The sequence below is a fragment of the Hetaerina americana genome, unplaced genomic scaffold, assembly GCF_022747635.1.
Source record: "Hetaerina americana unplaced genomic scaffold, ioHetAmer1.1.p SCAF_15, whole genome shotgun sequence".
Classification (NCBI taxonomy): Eukaryota; Metazoa; Arthropoda; class Insecta; order Odonata; family Calopterygidae; genus Hetaerina; species Hetaerina americana.
Window position 1 is genome coordinate 15740372 of NW_027286625.1, and position 16814 is coordinate 15757185.

The window sequence follows — 16814 nt, forward strand, 5'->3', positions numbered from 1 at the left end:
GAATTGGTCTGAATTCATTCATACTTCTTATAAACAATTAGAGTTGATCATCCTAAACCTATGTCCAACCATAAAATAGCCTAACTGACATTTCATTTATTTTAATCAGATAACCATCACCATGACTGAATCCTCATGTTGTGCTTTACATCTATACCTTGTTTATTTTCGTACTTGCTTTTCTAACACAGTTACTAATTTTTTATAAAGTGGAATTTGGTATTTAACTTAGCAGATGTAAGTTTTGGATCTATCAGCTGTACCCACTGCTTGTAGGGGTTGCATTTTTACTTTTGCACTCTCCTTGTGTTACATACATACATGTTAAATATACATATTTGTACATACATATACATGAAACATTTTAGTGAACCATTAATGCCCAAGTTTTGAAGTTCCAAGTTAACTACATTAAGCTCTTTAAGAAATTAGACCAAGAGGCCCAAAGGAATAGGGAAAGTCCTGTAGCAAAAGAATCCTTTGCCAGCCATTTTTTGTTGGTTATTAATGAATATAAATATTAGAAATATTTTTATTCCAACAAAAGAAAGTCTCAGTTCCCCTATCAATAGGTATAGCAGGAAACACATGATGATGGAATATTAGTGATGCATAGAGTAGGGTGCCTCTATTTCTCGTTGATGGTACTACAGTATAGATTGAGCCTTGGCCTCCCTTAGCTACTGCTACGTTTGTCTACCTAATGCCACTCTCCTCAGTAGTCCCAATCCTAAGAGATCATGGAGGTCAACCCATATTTCATTTGCCTTGTACTTTCATGGTCTTTTTACAGGAAATTTTCCATGAATTCAGCTGGGTTTCAATGCATTCACTTAATCTTTGGCAGCCTCTTGTCTTCCATTCCAGCCACATGCCAGTCCTTTGCTGTTGTGCTCAGATAAACTTTGACAGAGGAGGTTATTCAAAAAGAAAATAAATTCATTGTTGAATATGATTCTTCAGATTTTTTTTCTTAAACAGGTCCTTGAATTTTCATCAGTACTTTCCTCTTTAAGGGATATCTTCAATGCTTCCTACCATAATCCAGACTTTGAACCCATAAGTTGCAATGGGTTTTTGAGTAAGATTATTTTGCATGCTCTCAACTTTCTATTATGGTAGCCACTTTTTGATCTATGCGCAAGTGACATTGTGAAATAGGCTTTACTGGCTTGGGTTATTTTTTGGGAGACTTCACTAACTTCCATGCCATCTATGTTAACCTTTAAGTTGAGAATAAATATCACAGAATTTCAAGCAATCAAGAAGAACTTATGCAAGCCGTGCTCACAAGTTCAAGCTTCAATCAAATGATATTAAATGTGTACACTCCAACTGAAGATTAAGGTGCCACTATGTTTTTTGTGGCACAGGGGAATGAGATGGGAAGGGGGAAGTGAAGTTGTCAGATTATCTCCATTTATTTTATTGAAAATGTTGATTTGGTTTTGAGGCATTTTTGAAAGAACTTATCATTGGATTAGTAATCCATAAGCCAATGCCACTTCATATTAGTTGAAGAATTTAACAGGAATATACTTTCTAAGTGGCAAAAAATGTTTTCATTGTGATCATTGCTTTGTGGTAGTTTCACAAATAAATAAACCATGAAGGCAAGAGGAGATAATACAAATTATGTCTGCTGTACAGTTTACCATCATACTGTCAATTCTCATGTTAAAACATTCACTTATTTAATATAATAAAATGTGGAGTGCCTACTCACAGAAACTAAATCTGCCTTAAGTACATATTTAATGGAAGGGTTACTGCAAATGGAGCCTGCAACTAATGACTTCGTATATACACCAAGTGGAGGGGTTAAATATTTTCCCGTGTTTTCAAAAATTAACCTAAGTATTGATGAATAAAAAGAGTTTATCAAAAGAAACTAATTTCAGGGTTTTAGGCAAACTTTTCAACTTCAAATACAATAGTGATGAACAGAGAAGTTTCAAGTTTGCTAGAACAGTGAAACAAAGCTTTTGACTTTTATTAATATTAAGATACTAGGGATAAAATATTTGCATGTAGCAATGTTAAGATATTAATAATACTTTCATGAATAATGTAGTTCTTACTGAGTATATGAGCTTAGAAATCAATTTTCCAAGCAGAACAGAATTTGTAAATAGGTACTTGAAAGATTTACATTGCCCCCTTAAAATAAATGCACATCAAGTTACTGTGTTTCCATCAATCATTGCTTACTGCTCACTTTTAATAGGTATACTGGAAGTGAACAAAGCTCTGCTAAAATATTTCCTCAAATGAATGAAATACATTTAAATACCATTTTTGTAAAATAATACTCAGTTGAAACTATTTAAAACTTTATCCTTATGTCTATTATTCATATATACATATAAAGTTAGACAAAGAGCTAGCTATACCAGTGTCATTTAACAATATTTACAGAAAATATTAATGATATTTTGGAAAAAATTCTTCAAAGATCATGTAATAAAATATATATGTATAAGAATAAAATGTATCAACATGAGTGAATGAATTGTTAAGTGAAAGATTCCAGAGTGTGAAAGGAACATTATAAAAGGCACTCCCCTCAGATTTTCTTATCTCAATGCCTTTGTTGCCCTGCTTACCCCTAAGTTTTTCACTGGAGTAGTATTCAAGGTTTTGCAGACAAGTTAGCATGAAGGCAAAATATGGCTACACACTGATACAAACAATTTACATTAGTGTGTACTATTGTTTCTTTGAGAGAATATCTCTAATGCACTTCTTTAGAGCACCATGTGGCAAATGTCAAAAAGAGGTAATGTCTGTTGAAAATCTTTTTGAAGCTCTATAGCTGATTGTGGTTTCAACACTCCATAATTCCCTTACTATTATTCATACAATGAAAGATGTAAATGCTCAAGCACCATATTACCATGCCATCTTTTTCATTTTCTTCCATTTCCATAGAAACCATTCACAACTCTCTGTACCCATCGAACATAGTTTGACACTTTTGTGTAGATTCCATATTTGCCACGTTTGCCACATCCTTCACCAAAACTGGTGATACCAAAAATAGTCCATTTACGATTAGAGCCATCAGTTCCACGCCCAGAAAGGCAAAGTAGAGGTCCCCCGGAATCCCCTGCACAGGAGTCCATTCTTCCCTTGCGGTATCCTGCGCAGAACATGTTTCCTGTTATGTAGTATTCTTCATACACATCTCTGCATATTTCATTGGACACAATAGGGACCTAGGAATTGAAAAATAAAGATTTAGTTTCGTGCATTTATTTTAACTCAAATGCTGATTTTTCCATTTACCTGCCAACCAAGCCTCAATTAAATCAATTTTGGTAAACTCATATAGGTGTGTATAAAGTGACCTCTGTAAAGTTTTTCATACTCACTTTACATTGTTTGAAATGCTAAGAGAATTTATTTCTGTATTTCTGTCTTTCTCATGGTTCTGTTCACTCTTACATAATAAAATCAAAAGCTGATTTTTTTGTGCAAATGCAAAAAAGTACTCATGGAGAGACAAGACTATTATTTCATGTGGAAGTAAAAAATACTAATACTTGCAAGTTTAAGCATGCATAAAATATTCATGGACCCTGTGAATATTATCTTATATTTATATGAAATCATCAGTGGTATGTATTCAACTGAAGCTGGTTTAAGACTCTTTGAATAACTTCTTTTCAGAAGTTACTATAATATGTTGATTGTTATATTCCAATATGTTAAGATTGCAGCCCCATGGGCTGCAACATTAGCATGTTGAAATGGCATACATGTTCTGATGACTCTAATTAGAGTAATACTAACTTCTCCAAGTAGGGTCACCTATTTCAGATAGATTAGAGGGTAGGAGCCAGATTAAGGGTAGTTCATACAGTATCTTTTTATCGAGACATATAGCTGGAAAGATATCTGACCCAAATGAGTTGGCCATGTAGAGCAATGGTGCTCCACTATGAGGATGGTGATGGTAAATGACCTCAATTATTTATCCCAAAGAAGAAAAATGGACAAAGATTTGGTTATGAGGCCTGAAAATTGTGCAACCCTGTTTACAAGGGTGGGTTTCAAGCAGAATTTGGGAGGCAAGGCTAATGTGGTCATCATCTCATGAAATATGAATTAATAGAATTAGAGAAGAAGACTGAAACTGTTGACATGGATACTTGGAATGTTTGGATGAAATCAAGCACAGGGAAACTAGAAATTATATATCATGAGGTGGAGAGAGAAAATATAGATATTTCAGGCCTGTGCAAGGTGAGATGGAAAGATATTGGAGATTATTTAAGAGATAGTTATGGGGATATTTATGCCTGTATTTAAAAATTAATTAAATTAAATTATTAAAGTACTGGCATTCACTATGAAAATATGAATTCAATACCATACATATCAAATCAACTAATTACCAGAACTATCTTCCATCCAACAGCTGCTATCCATCCCATTACAAATATTCCATATCCTTTTCACTCTTCACTTGTGACCACTATGTCTGCAGCAATGCCCAAGAGAAATATGTCGAAGATCTATGAAAGACCCTCAAAAAAGATGGACGCTTAATAAAGTCACAACACATCTTCCCCCCCAAACACTACATCCACTATTGAAAAACAAATTCGCAAATATATTTATAATGCCAATTTTTTTCCAATGGCAAAAATATTCTGATTCTATTACAAGAATTTTAACCTATCACAAGTAAAAAAGCATATCTCTATCCATAAAATATTTTCCATCTGTCACATTGAAGCATGCCACAAACATGAGAAATATCTTTCACAGAACTAAGCCCTTATCTTGTTCACTTGATTCTATACTCTTGCGCCTCTCACCCTATAATTTCCCAAGTTAGTTCTGCTGAAAAAGTTCTTTCAAGAGACAAAACAGAATAATGATTTATATGGTGAGATAAATTCATTCTTAGTATGACTTCAGCTTCAAAAGACTCTGGTCAGGGTAAATATAGTATAATTAATGAGACAGATTAATACAGATGATCCACAGCACTGAATACATGAGCTTAACCAGATACCATACCCTCTAACTAAATTATAAGTCCTAGTTCAGTGCAGGCTAGGGTTGGGATGGTGCAGTACTACCATGGTTTCTTTTCTAATACATTTCGAGAATATTCCACATTTTTCTAGTGTTCTGAGAATGTTGCCTGCCAATGCATTTGACAGAAGCTTATCATGTATACTCATAGAGCTATATGAGGAGTCAGGTCACCCACTGAATGTTAAAGCAATACTTGTGTGGCATATGGGAATCTAAAAGTATATTATTAAACATTTGAGTAAAACATTTACGATAACGTAGCTGTTACTAATTTGAGTATGATGTGTATAAAAATAAATATGTACATTGTTCACGGAAAATTCAACCAAACTTGGCATATTTTCTTTTTAATTTTCTTTTCATGGATTTTGTTGTGACCCATCACTGGAAGAATGTTAAACTCATTTTTCAGCTACACTTACCTCCTACCTCTTTTTATACCATTTAAAATGATAAATTCTCATTTTTCCTCTCCAGAACTCTCCTAACATTTTCTATCCATTACAATTCTGTTTCTCTGGTATTTTTAGGAATCGTTGTCACTGCAAAATCCCCAAAGTCATGCATAATAGAAATCTAGCATGATGGCTAACTTTCTTTAAAAAATAGCATCACCTACATAAAGGAATACATTAATACAAATACACCATCACCCAAAGTGGGACCACAAACCATTCCATAGTAGTAGCACTGGCAATTACCAATGCATTGATGCAATTTTTTCAAAGTATGATCTAAATGAGTCAAGGTTCATTATCACAAATTTTAATAAAACAACTTATGATATCTTATTTTAAATAGGAAATCTCCCTAACTTGAGACGAAAGTTCAGAAGTAATTTACTTCTCACCTCAGCTTCATGAAGTATGTCTGTGCCAAATGCATCTGAACTCTTCCTTTTACCCCAACCAATAATTGTACAGAGTCTGCGCAGGGGAAGAGCTTGGCGTGGTCTTGGAAGACATGCAAGCCCATGGCCTAAACCATCACCTCGTCCAGAGGAAGCCCACATTGGCAATCGCAACAAAGCAACATCATTATCCACAGTATCGGCATCATAATCCGGGTGAATAATTGCTTCTTCAACCTAGAAAATGTAGTTTATTGGGGAAAAAACTTTATTAAACTGGAAGGTGCTGCCCACAGCGTTCAGTTGAATACATGAAATTTTTGCTTATTCAGCTCTATGCTAATTCAATGACACCTAAGGAAAAACAGCTCTCAACAACAGTTGAGTCTTGTGGAAAGAAGATAACTTCATATTCAACAATTTTGAAATGTGATTTTTTCTAGATTAGGCCTTTGCATTATGAATTCTTAACAAGCAAATGTGATGTGACATCTGAAAATACATATCTGCAAAAAGTGTGCATTGTTTCAAGCAGGAAATATTACGAATTTGTAAGACACAGTCGTAATTCAAACATGGGCTCTGACAAAATGTTGGATTGGAAAATTTCCCACCTCACTACCGTGTCTGTCAAATGCACCCAACTGACAGATGAAGTACAGAAGAGTAATTAGTTTACAAGTATGTAAGGACAGTAGTAAGCAGTACATTGTTTCCATTGATTATATCTACGACATTGAGTACTAGATAAAAACAGGAAGTTAGCCACTGATTTTGCATGATATATTTGTTCAACAATATAATATATCCTAAATAAAAGGAGCCACAAAATATTTATTTAGGAGCTTTGTCTATCCAAAAACCTACCTTAACCGGTAGATAACCTAATAATAATAATATATCCACTATCTTTGAGCCCATTTAATGTTTTGCTTTTTCATCTTACCCTGAATTCTGCTTCTGTTCCATCCTCTTCCACCAGGTCATGCTCACCTAATCGAACATAAAGGCGCTTTCTCACGCAGTGTGCAGCAGTTAGTATCCAGTGTGGTGCCACCAATGTTCCGCCACAAAATGCTTCCTGGTGGAAGTATTTGTTGAAAAACAATGAAATAACATCACATTAAATTTTAAAATATTGCAGCACTGACTATTTGACAACCACAAATTATTTAAAATGAGAGGTCAATTTTTAAGATTATAAGTACCTTGCTTTCATACATATCTACCTTCTTAGTCAGCATTATCTGAAAGTGAAATAAGCCAATCACCATGGGACATGAGTCACCAGTTAAAAGTTTGCATGCTATGTGCTTTTACGACCCTAGCAGCGTGGGACAGTTTTCCTAAACTTTTCCATAATTCTGTGTATTTAAATATTTTTAATGTATTGCCAATAATATGAGCGCACAAGTAAAGTTAACTCACTCTGCAAGTTGAAATACTTCACTGCTGACTGTAATACTTAAATTCTCAAGCTGAAATGCCCAGACTCCAGTCCTTAGAAATACCCTGCTCAGTTTTTGCTTGCACTGTCTACATTTCATAAATTTCATTTGGACCATGTGCCACAGTCGAATGTGGTATGTGGTCCTCCCAAACATGCCTGTCTGCCCCCCCTCCGACCAAAACTTATCCCAATTTCTATCCATACAAGCCCGAATTTCTTTTCGGTCCAGTTCACCTGGCATCACACTATCACTCTTTAGCTGATTTGATCTTAGGAAGTGTCAAAACTAACAGCCCAGTTTACATATCAACCTTCATTCTATCTCTATTTATTCTACTGTATCCCTTCTTGACAGTCTCATTTGGAACAGGAGCTGGCAGCTCCATTTGGTCTATATTAGCCCCAATTTATGCTGCCACATGATATGACTTCATTTTGCCCGTTGACTCTGGGAAAACTGTATGTGTGATTTGTGAGAATATTTATTGCTTTCCCCATATAACTTGGAATTTTACTTGACCCAATTTTTACTTTTTCTGTTTCAACAAGGAGTTTTTTTTTAACAGATGCTGCTCCATAGCTCTCATGGAGAAACCACCACAATGGTTAAATAATACTACACCTCTTCTGTGCTCCTAGTTTTCAAATTAATTTTTGTGTAAATATTTTTATCAGAATTGAGAAAAATAATTTACTCACAAAATATTTCATCAACTCCTTACCTTGAATCTGTTAAGCACAGCCACCTGCCATGGCCAGCGACCAGGAGTGCTCTCTCTCCCTCCTATAATTCTTAGGGCTTGCTGATGGCGCCTGACCGCCACAACTGATGTGTGATTGTTACCAGGTGAAATTCCACATCCATTGTGCGACCAAACATCTCCAGATGCCATGGGGGTTCCGTTATACACAGGTTTCAAATCCAATTCATCAGATGATGGATCAATCCCAGCTGAGAAGATAATTTTTAGTAAGTTACATTTCCAATAAGCATTCCAAGGTCATAATGAACATGAAAAGTAATGATGGCAGGGGTGTTGCTTTTCAACATGCATGTGGAGGAAATAGTAAAAGAGGGATAGAAAAAAAGGGTAAAAATTATGGGAGGATTCATAATATTCGTTAGGGTTGCAGATGATCAGGCTTTAGTTAGCCAGTCTGCAAAGGTGCTATAATCAATGCTGAGTGCATTAGAAAATTTGTGCTATAGATAAAGGTTGAGATTCATTTTAAACAAAACAAATGTAATGAGTTTTTCAAGAAATAGGATAGTTAAATTAAATGCTAAAATAGGATGGCAAAAACTAGAGCAGGTGGAACAGTGTTTTGTATTTAGTCAGTGTTGTGGACCAAGATGATCAAATTAGTACCTAAATAAGAAGAAGAATTTCATTAGCCAAAGAAGCGTCCACAGAGAGAAGAGAATTGCTGCCAGGAATGATGCTAAGAAAAGACCAGAGAAAACTTTGATGTAGAGCAAGTTTTTTTATGGCATGGGAAGATGGTCATTGAAACAAGACGATAAGCATGGATTGGATGATTTTTGAATATTGTTGTAGAGAAGGATGGAGAAGTGGAAGTGAACAGAAAGGAAAACAAACGAGGAAGTACTAGGCATGGTACGGAGGAGAGAGGTTTGTTGGGTGAAATCATAAGGAGACAGGAAAGATTGATGTAGAGCATAATGATTGGTAATAGGATGGAGAAAACTGTGTTAGAGGGGAGAATGTTAGGCAAACAAGGAAGGGGCTGGAATAGGATATGGGTGTTGGATGGGCATAGGTATGGTACAGAGGGGAGAGGTTGTTGGGAGAAATCATTAAAAGACAGGAAAGGTGGTTACAACGGAATGTTGAAAAGTGTGATACAAGGAATAACATTATGCAAGTTGGGCATGGGGAGGAGAAGGATTGGCCGGTTGGACAGAATGAAAGGGGATAGAAAGTATGCAGAATTGAAGAACAGTTTAATATGTATAGTGTTGGGTGTCAGGTTGGGTCTGGGTAAGTGAGGCCAAGAAATGTAGGTGAGTTCAATCTGTTTTCTTCAGAAACATACCTTAAACAGTAGACTGCCCAATAATAATTACAGAGAGGCTTTACTTTGACAAAGAAATTTTTCTCAAAACCATGTTTTGAATGTTAATCGATCAAGTGACAATTTTACATTTATCCCTTCAATAAAATAATTGATACACTCTTTGAAAATTTTTTAACATATTATCATTTTTTATTTGTTTTTATTTTGCTATTATTCCAAAAACAGTACTTTGGTTTTTACATTGGACTTTGAGGAATGATATAACAACTGACACAATGACATACACCCAAACCCTAGGTGGAGGAAAACCCATCTAGGTGAGAGTCAAACCTACAAACTGGTTTGGCAAGCGAGAATCTTACTGCGTCACCACCAGGGCCGGAAATAGTTACATGTGCTCCACAACTTCAAAAAATATGTAATCAGTTAAATAGCATTTAATTGATTACATATTTAGGAATCAATCTAGCATGTAATAAAGACCGAGGTATAACCAGAAAATAATACAGGGGGCCGATGCCCCCTTCACTGTCAACTGCACTGTACCTAATTGAGTTATTCCCTTTGTCTTAAGCTATGACTGAAATATACACAGTAGATTGATCATTTGGGCTAATAGTCCCATAACTATTGGTGTTGGGTCAAGTCTGTTATCAAATTGAACTTTGCCAAATAGCTTATTGGAGAGGAACATTTCAGCGACTTTCAGAGAAAGTGCTACATATGCATTGGAAAGAAAAGAAATAAAGCTTTTCAGAACTATGTGCTAGGATTTATACTCATTAAATGAAACAATACTATAAGACTCCTGAATAATCATGTATTTCCCACCTTCTACTCCCCGATATCCTCACCTTATTATGTTCTACCTCTACTATTTTCAACCTCTTCTAGTGTTTCCAAAATATTGACTTTGCTGCTTCCCTCTCACCATGTCACAAGCTATGATTTGTTTAATACATGGCTTTCTTCCTTTTTTTTTGCTCCATTCCACTGTCTCACCAATGGTATTCCTTTCTCCTCCTTTAGTAGCATTTCCAATAAAACCACCTCCCTATTCCCTCCTCTCAGCTGCTATTCACCTATCTATGACTGATAAGTATGTTTGATAAAGTTCCACAATTCATTATTATTTAGAGTATTTATTCTTCTAGCTGATTTAATGTAATTATACTAGACAACTGCCATGTCATCATGGGCCCCCACAAATGAAAATTTCTGACTACAACCTTGATAAGAGCTTAAGTCTTCAGAATGGGAATCCAGTTCACATTAGTCACACCTCCATAACAAGATTTATTTCTATGTTTGCACCAAAACAGAAATTTTTCTATTTAAATTAAACCTTATACCTTCATTGTCTTCTGTGTCTGGTTGCTGCTGAATTTGCCGATGTATCCACCTGTGACAGAAACTTCCTTCAACATAGCAGTAAGCCTCCTCACGGACCACATCAGAACCACAGTGTAAAGGTCTCTTGCACCACCTTTAAAGATGGAAAAAATATTGCATACCTAATTATAAAATGTTTACTCCCATAGCTCAATTGGTGGTGTTGCAGAGCACCCATGGAGACTGGTGTTATAGTAAATACAAAAAAAGTGCAAATGATATTGTACCTTTTTCATTGAATGTGTGCATATTTGAGAAAAGATAGTTTTTATCGCTTAAAATGTCTATGAATATGAAAATTCAGTATAGCTGATATTCCCCATATGACTTTATAGTCAAAAATTAAATAAACTACTATGATTGCTCTAGTCCAAATAATGAAACTTTAATTGCTGGACATGGTTTTGGTTCCCATACTCAAGATGGAAGGTCAGAGGATTATAGGGCTAAAATTTAAGGATCAAGTTGTTGGAAGAAGTAGAAAAGAAGGAGAAAACGGAAACAATTATCTGGGCATAGGAAAGTTGAAAAGGAAATTTTAAGTGAGTGGATAACACTTTCATTAAATAAAACACGTAGTAGTTTGTATTAGGAGTGGGAATAATAAAGGGATTTGGAAGGAAATATATATTCACTACACAATTTATATTTATGTTCTTTCAACCAATAAAAACTCCAGTGTCTCAAAGAAATCTAGTATTTCACCCTTTTCTTGCGTGAGGCAAATCACTGGTGACATCACTGCAATTGGTAATCTGAAATTGGGTGGTTCTTAAACTGAATTGTATAAAATATTAAAAATGAAGAAACATCCTCAAGCTGGTCAGAGCTGCATGTCCATGAGCATCAAGTATCTGTGATGCAAGAAAAACAAATGAAAATATTAAGTGAAAGAGAGTTACTTGACTTTAAAGATGCAGCTCTTATCTGTGTAACTAGTTTTCAGCAAAATTGTTGAATGTGAATCCCTTGATGAGAAGGCATTTTATAATCGTTTTCCTTCACGTTATTTTATTAACCACTCCCACATTTCATTATATTCACTGAAGAATAAAGCTTCAGCTGTTTACCAATGCCTAATTTCTCCCCATACTCTCACCTTTTTGTTTTCCAGCTTCACTACTCGCATATTTTAACCCTCAATTCTGTCTCTGTATCCTCATTTCTTAACATCATGATTCTCTGGCACTGGAGCTTAAAAAAGTCTATATTTCTTAAAATAACTCTGGAAATTAAGATTAATAGCATTGACTAATAATAATAAAGCATTTTTTGCTGCTGTGCGATGACATTCCACAGAGTCTCATTTGAAAGCACTAGTCTGTTACATGATATACAGTTGAATTTCAGAAATGATGTTAATTTTTAAATAATTTTTCAGAAAAATCATTTGATCGGCTTGAATAACAGCAGTAGCCCTAATAACTCATCAGTTTCCAGTAGATGAACAAAGTTGAGCAATAATGAGCTCAGATGGGGAATGGAAGGGTGATCTCCATACTTTTACTACGATGTTCCCATTCCCTATTGCAATCAAGTTAAATATGCATCAGCACCATGGAACAAGGGATTTAAGTGCTCAAGGCTCATCTCGAAGGCCATCCAAAGGCAAAAATCATCATTGGGGCATGAAAAGGTGTTTCATCTCATATTAAATTAGGTATTCAGCATCATCACATATGTGTTCACATGAATGTATACTGCTGTTTACTATTCATAAATATTAATTTAAATCAGTTTGACAAAAAGTTTGGGTTAAAATGAATATTTATTTCTAAAAGGTAATCTACACCTTGAGTAATGAAACTGCTATCAATGAATTACCCATTAAGAAGAAAGATTTTTAAAAAATCAGAGTGCATAATAAATAATTAATATGGACCCATCTCCTCCTGGTGTAAAAGGAATTGTTTAGGATGACTAAGGAATAATGCAAATAGAAAAATGAATAACATAACATTACCTTAGTTTTGCTGTTGTGATGCTGTTCAATAAAATTAAAAGGAGAGGTATAGAAATTTTAGATATTTTTAGTCGAGAATATCAGGAGAAACCACCAAATTATAAGCATGTCAAACAGAATGAAGGGAGGGAGTATGTATAATTAAAGGGTTTATTGTTATGATGAATGTCACATTTTGCTTTGTTAGGAGATGTGAAGAAATTCACTGTTCTTTAGTCTGTCCATGAAAAACCGACCTTAAATGCAAGAAAATCATTAATTACAATAATATAGGGGTGTCCCTCAGGCAGAGGAACTAGAGACAATTGCACGTTTTGTCCCCTTACATTTGGCACTAACTATAACGGGTTATAGTGCAGCCCTAAGTGATAGAAATGGAATCATGAACTCTGTAAGGCTGAACTGCCAAAGGCAAATGGATCTTGTCCCATAGATCTAGTGGTAGTCTGATTCTCCTCTCAAACTCCTTATTTAGGAATGTCATTTTTTTAGTACATTTACTTGGTATGTTTAAACTGGTTGGCTTGACAAACTAAATCAGTGCATCTAAAATTCATGTCAGAATCGTAACTTTACAAGCGCCTCTCCCAAATCCTAGCTGCCGTCCGCCAGCATCAATGCAAGGTACTTTCCTTCTATGAAATCCCCGAATGTCCAAGGTTTTCCTGTGTTGCAGATTCCCTGAGCAAATGTAAAATTTTCTTATCGTGTAAGGGCTGGAGAAGTTTCAGGAGGGGGAAAATATGGAATATTTTTGGCTTCAACAAAATTCAAAATGAATATTATTTATATGCCCACCATTACTCTTGAATACCTGCTCTCCGTAGGACATAAAATTATACACGGCAAGGTTGCATTGTAATTTCTAAATTTCTGTGCTTAATTTCAAAATTTCCTCGGTCTACATCTTTTTTTGTAAAACAAGCGTTATGAATATTTTTCTTCACATTTAAAAATGCTCCACTTAAATATTCTCTATATCCGCTTCCGCGTAGGTATAGTCTGCATTTCATTATTCTTATTGCCTCTTGAGGATCGTATCATCACCCTTCGACCCACCTGAACCTTTGAGTCGTGCAGGATCTCGAGCACGGAGACCACCGCGACCAGCGTCCGTAGAGTCTCGCGTTGCTGTAGCGGGAACTGCCCCCCGGAACGACCCGTCTCCTCGAGGACTTGGCGACGTGGAAGGGCCGGTGGCGACCCCCGGCGCTCCCGCCCCTCTCCCCGCCGCCGGCTTTCCTCCCTCCCTTCTTACCTCTGCGTCGCCCCCGATCCTTCTCCCTCTTCCCATCATTTGTCCCCTTCTTCCTGCCTCTCCCTTTCCTCCTCCGCCACCAACGCCTGTCGCGGGGTCCCTTGGCCACTCTCCGCGAGCCGACGCCACTCTCGAAGCAACGGTGTGAATCCTGCGGGTGCAGAGAGGGATATATACATATTGTATTTATTCTGGGCCTCGGCAACAGTTTGGCGAGCGTACACTCCTGATCTCCCCGGAGTGCCAGAACAGACTGGGTGCGCAACCTGCGGCATCGTAGTTAAGTACAGTCTTTTGAAAGAATCCAAATTTTGCGGAGAAAATCTTTCTAATTTCATTAATTTGCTAATGTTTTACTTTTAATAGCGATTTTTTGAGCTTAAAACTAACCTACGAAAAAATCGGCATGACATGGAGGAAATTAGTTGGGGTGAGTTTCTTTTCGTGGCTTAATAACTATCTCCTTGACAGTGCCTGCCCAGAACGGTATGAAGGTTACGCGCGTAGACTACTCTAATAAGAGTCATGGTAATTTATTTTCTCACATAATTCACCGCGAAATATTAACGTAATATTGCTAGGTTAATTTGTAATGCATATTTGATATAAGTTGCGTTAATTTGGCTCCAGTATTGCGTCAGCCGCTGCATATTAGAAAATGTTCATTTTGCTTATGATGGTAAAAACCCTTTCCATTTGGGAAACTGTGGAAAAGAAAAAGGGAAAAGTAAAAGCCATGAAACTTATATTCATTCATTGGTTGTTGTTCTAACAATTAAATTTTGGTACGATAAATTATACGAAAAAAATGTGATGCCTACTATTTATTGAACTGTGCTCTTAAGTATGGAAAATAAATATAATTGAAGTACCACCCCCACAATGATTAACCTGAGGGTTAGTATTATAGATGAAAGTAAAGGCCGCTTAGTACTAAGCTCAACGGCATGGGGAAATCACACATCAGGGAATGGGGGCTACTTTTGCCGTTTGTGGTTTCCTAGAAAGATCTGGATTAAGGAAAATCGACAGTTTGGGCGTAGCTAGGGGTGTGGAGAGTCGTCATCAGGAACAGTGGCATCAGGTCTACCGGCAAAGAAGCCTAATGCTCAAATTTAATGGGCCGCACTTTCCAAATGTCACTCCCAGTTCGGTTTCAAATCCCGGCTGTGAAGGACTTTTTTTTGTTGCTTTAAGCTCTGTAAGCAGCCTTCCGTGTGGAGAGTATTTCAGGATCCGTATATAACCAAGATGGGAAATGAAGAAGCATAATAAGACAAAAAGGCGCAATAAAACAACCGGTGGAAAAGAGGGAAGTGATGGGTTGGACACTTTGTGGTACATAAACAATTCGCAAGGAGAATAATCGGAGTAATATTAGAGTAGCCTAACGCTGCGGCGTCCCGACGCGGCGTTTCTCTTAGTTATTAGGGGAGGCGACCGACTACTGAGGTCATTTGCGCCATAAGAGATGGATGGGAAAGGAAGGGTGTAGAGAAATCCAGCGTCGGCATTAGCCTACTCTTGACGAAAGGCGCCAAGGGATCCACAGTTTAGCGTCCCACCCAACGGACGGCGTACTCACTTTAGAGTGCTCGCCAAAAAGCACCTGAAATAGGGATCGGGATACCACTGAAAATCCAGCCACCACCGGGATTCAAAACCGGGCTTCCCGAGTGGGAATCCAGTGCAATAGCTATCGCACCATCCCGATCCCCTTTTTTCCATGTGTGAAAATCCTTACTTAGATATTTTCTAGATTTACTACTGTCCCTATTGCAAAAACATGTTTTGGAAGTAAGAGAAAATGTCCTCTCAGATGCTTCATAGGTTTATTCTATTTATTACTCATTTTCCTTCTGACGAAGAATGGGCGAATAATGAATGCTTTTGTCAAAAGTTTTTGACAACTCAAACATCCTTTCGAAAAATATATCAGTGGCTATAATGTAGGTAAAAAAGAATTTGGCCGCAAGGCACAAAGCAATCTTCGGGTCTCCATTTTAAAATTATATATTACTGCATTTCTGCAAATTTATCAGAACAAGGTTCATTTTCACGCCCCAGCGTGAACAACGGCGAGGTCGTCCGACCCGCATGCCCGTGAGGTGGCGCCACTGCTTGTCGAGGTGCGGGTTATTCGAATCACGATCGCGCGAGTCATCATTCATTCATTCAATTTCCCGCCTTTTAAAGAGTACGCATAGAAATAAAAACCAACTGTTAAGAAGTGGAAGTTGTCCATACTGCGAAAAAACATCCCACAGGTTATGACTGTCCTCACACAACTGCGGAGAGACGCCTTTAATGATCAATTTCCAATGAGTTATTTAAAACCGTTTAATTATGTTTGGTTGTAATTACCCATATTGATCAGGTTAAATGATGACCTGATAGGAAGGAAAGATATCAGCAACAATAGGGTTATTCAGAATTTTTGAGAAAGATTTGTTATGAAATAATTGAAATGGAGCGAACAAAGTAACAAGACTAAAAAGTAAATTGTAATTATGGAACTTTTTTATTGTATTTTATTGGGTGATGAAGATATGACAATCTCATTCTTCCTGCCGAAATTAAAAGCAGAAATATGACCTTTAATGAACCATTCAATGCAATAATTAAGTATTGACATTGACTTAGGAACTTTCTGTAACTATGTTCAAATAGTTTTCGACCCTAAATCCAAAAGTCTTCGAACAAATTTTATTTGGAAGGAGCAGAAAACTACGTATCCAGTCTTTCTGTGAGTAGGAAGGTGGTAGGGAAACGCAACAGGAGAGGAATGTATATTATGGAAGATTCCGGG

General features: G+C 36.6%; 1 protein-coding gene across 1 annotated transcript in view; it reads right to left on the minus strand.

The window, feature by feature from the left end:
- Positions 1-1998: 1998 nt before the first annotated feature.
- Positions 1999-16814, minus strand: part of LOC139686898 (uncharacterized) — a 47142-nt gene continuing 32326 nt past the window's right edge. Inside the window, exons 4-9 of the mRNA XM_071583973.1 lie at positions 13807-14156; positions 10745-10878; positions 8075-8304; positions 6849-6983; positions 5903-6139; positions 1999-3218 (exon numbers count right to left, since the gene is read on the minus strand). Coding sequence (XP_071440074.1) covers positions 2910-3218; positions 5903-6139; positions 6849-6983; positions 8075-8304; positions 10745-10878; positions 13807-14156 — 1395 coding nt within the window. The 3' untranslated portion in view covers positions 1999-2909. The remainder of the gene's footprint in view (positions 3219-5902; positions 6140-6848; positions 6984-8074; positions 8305-10744; positions 10879-13806; positions 14157-16814) is intronic.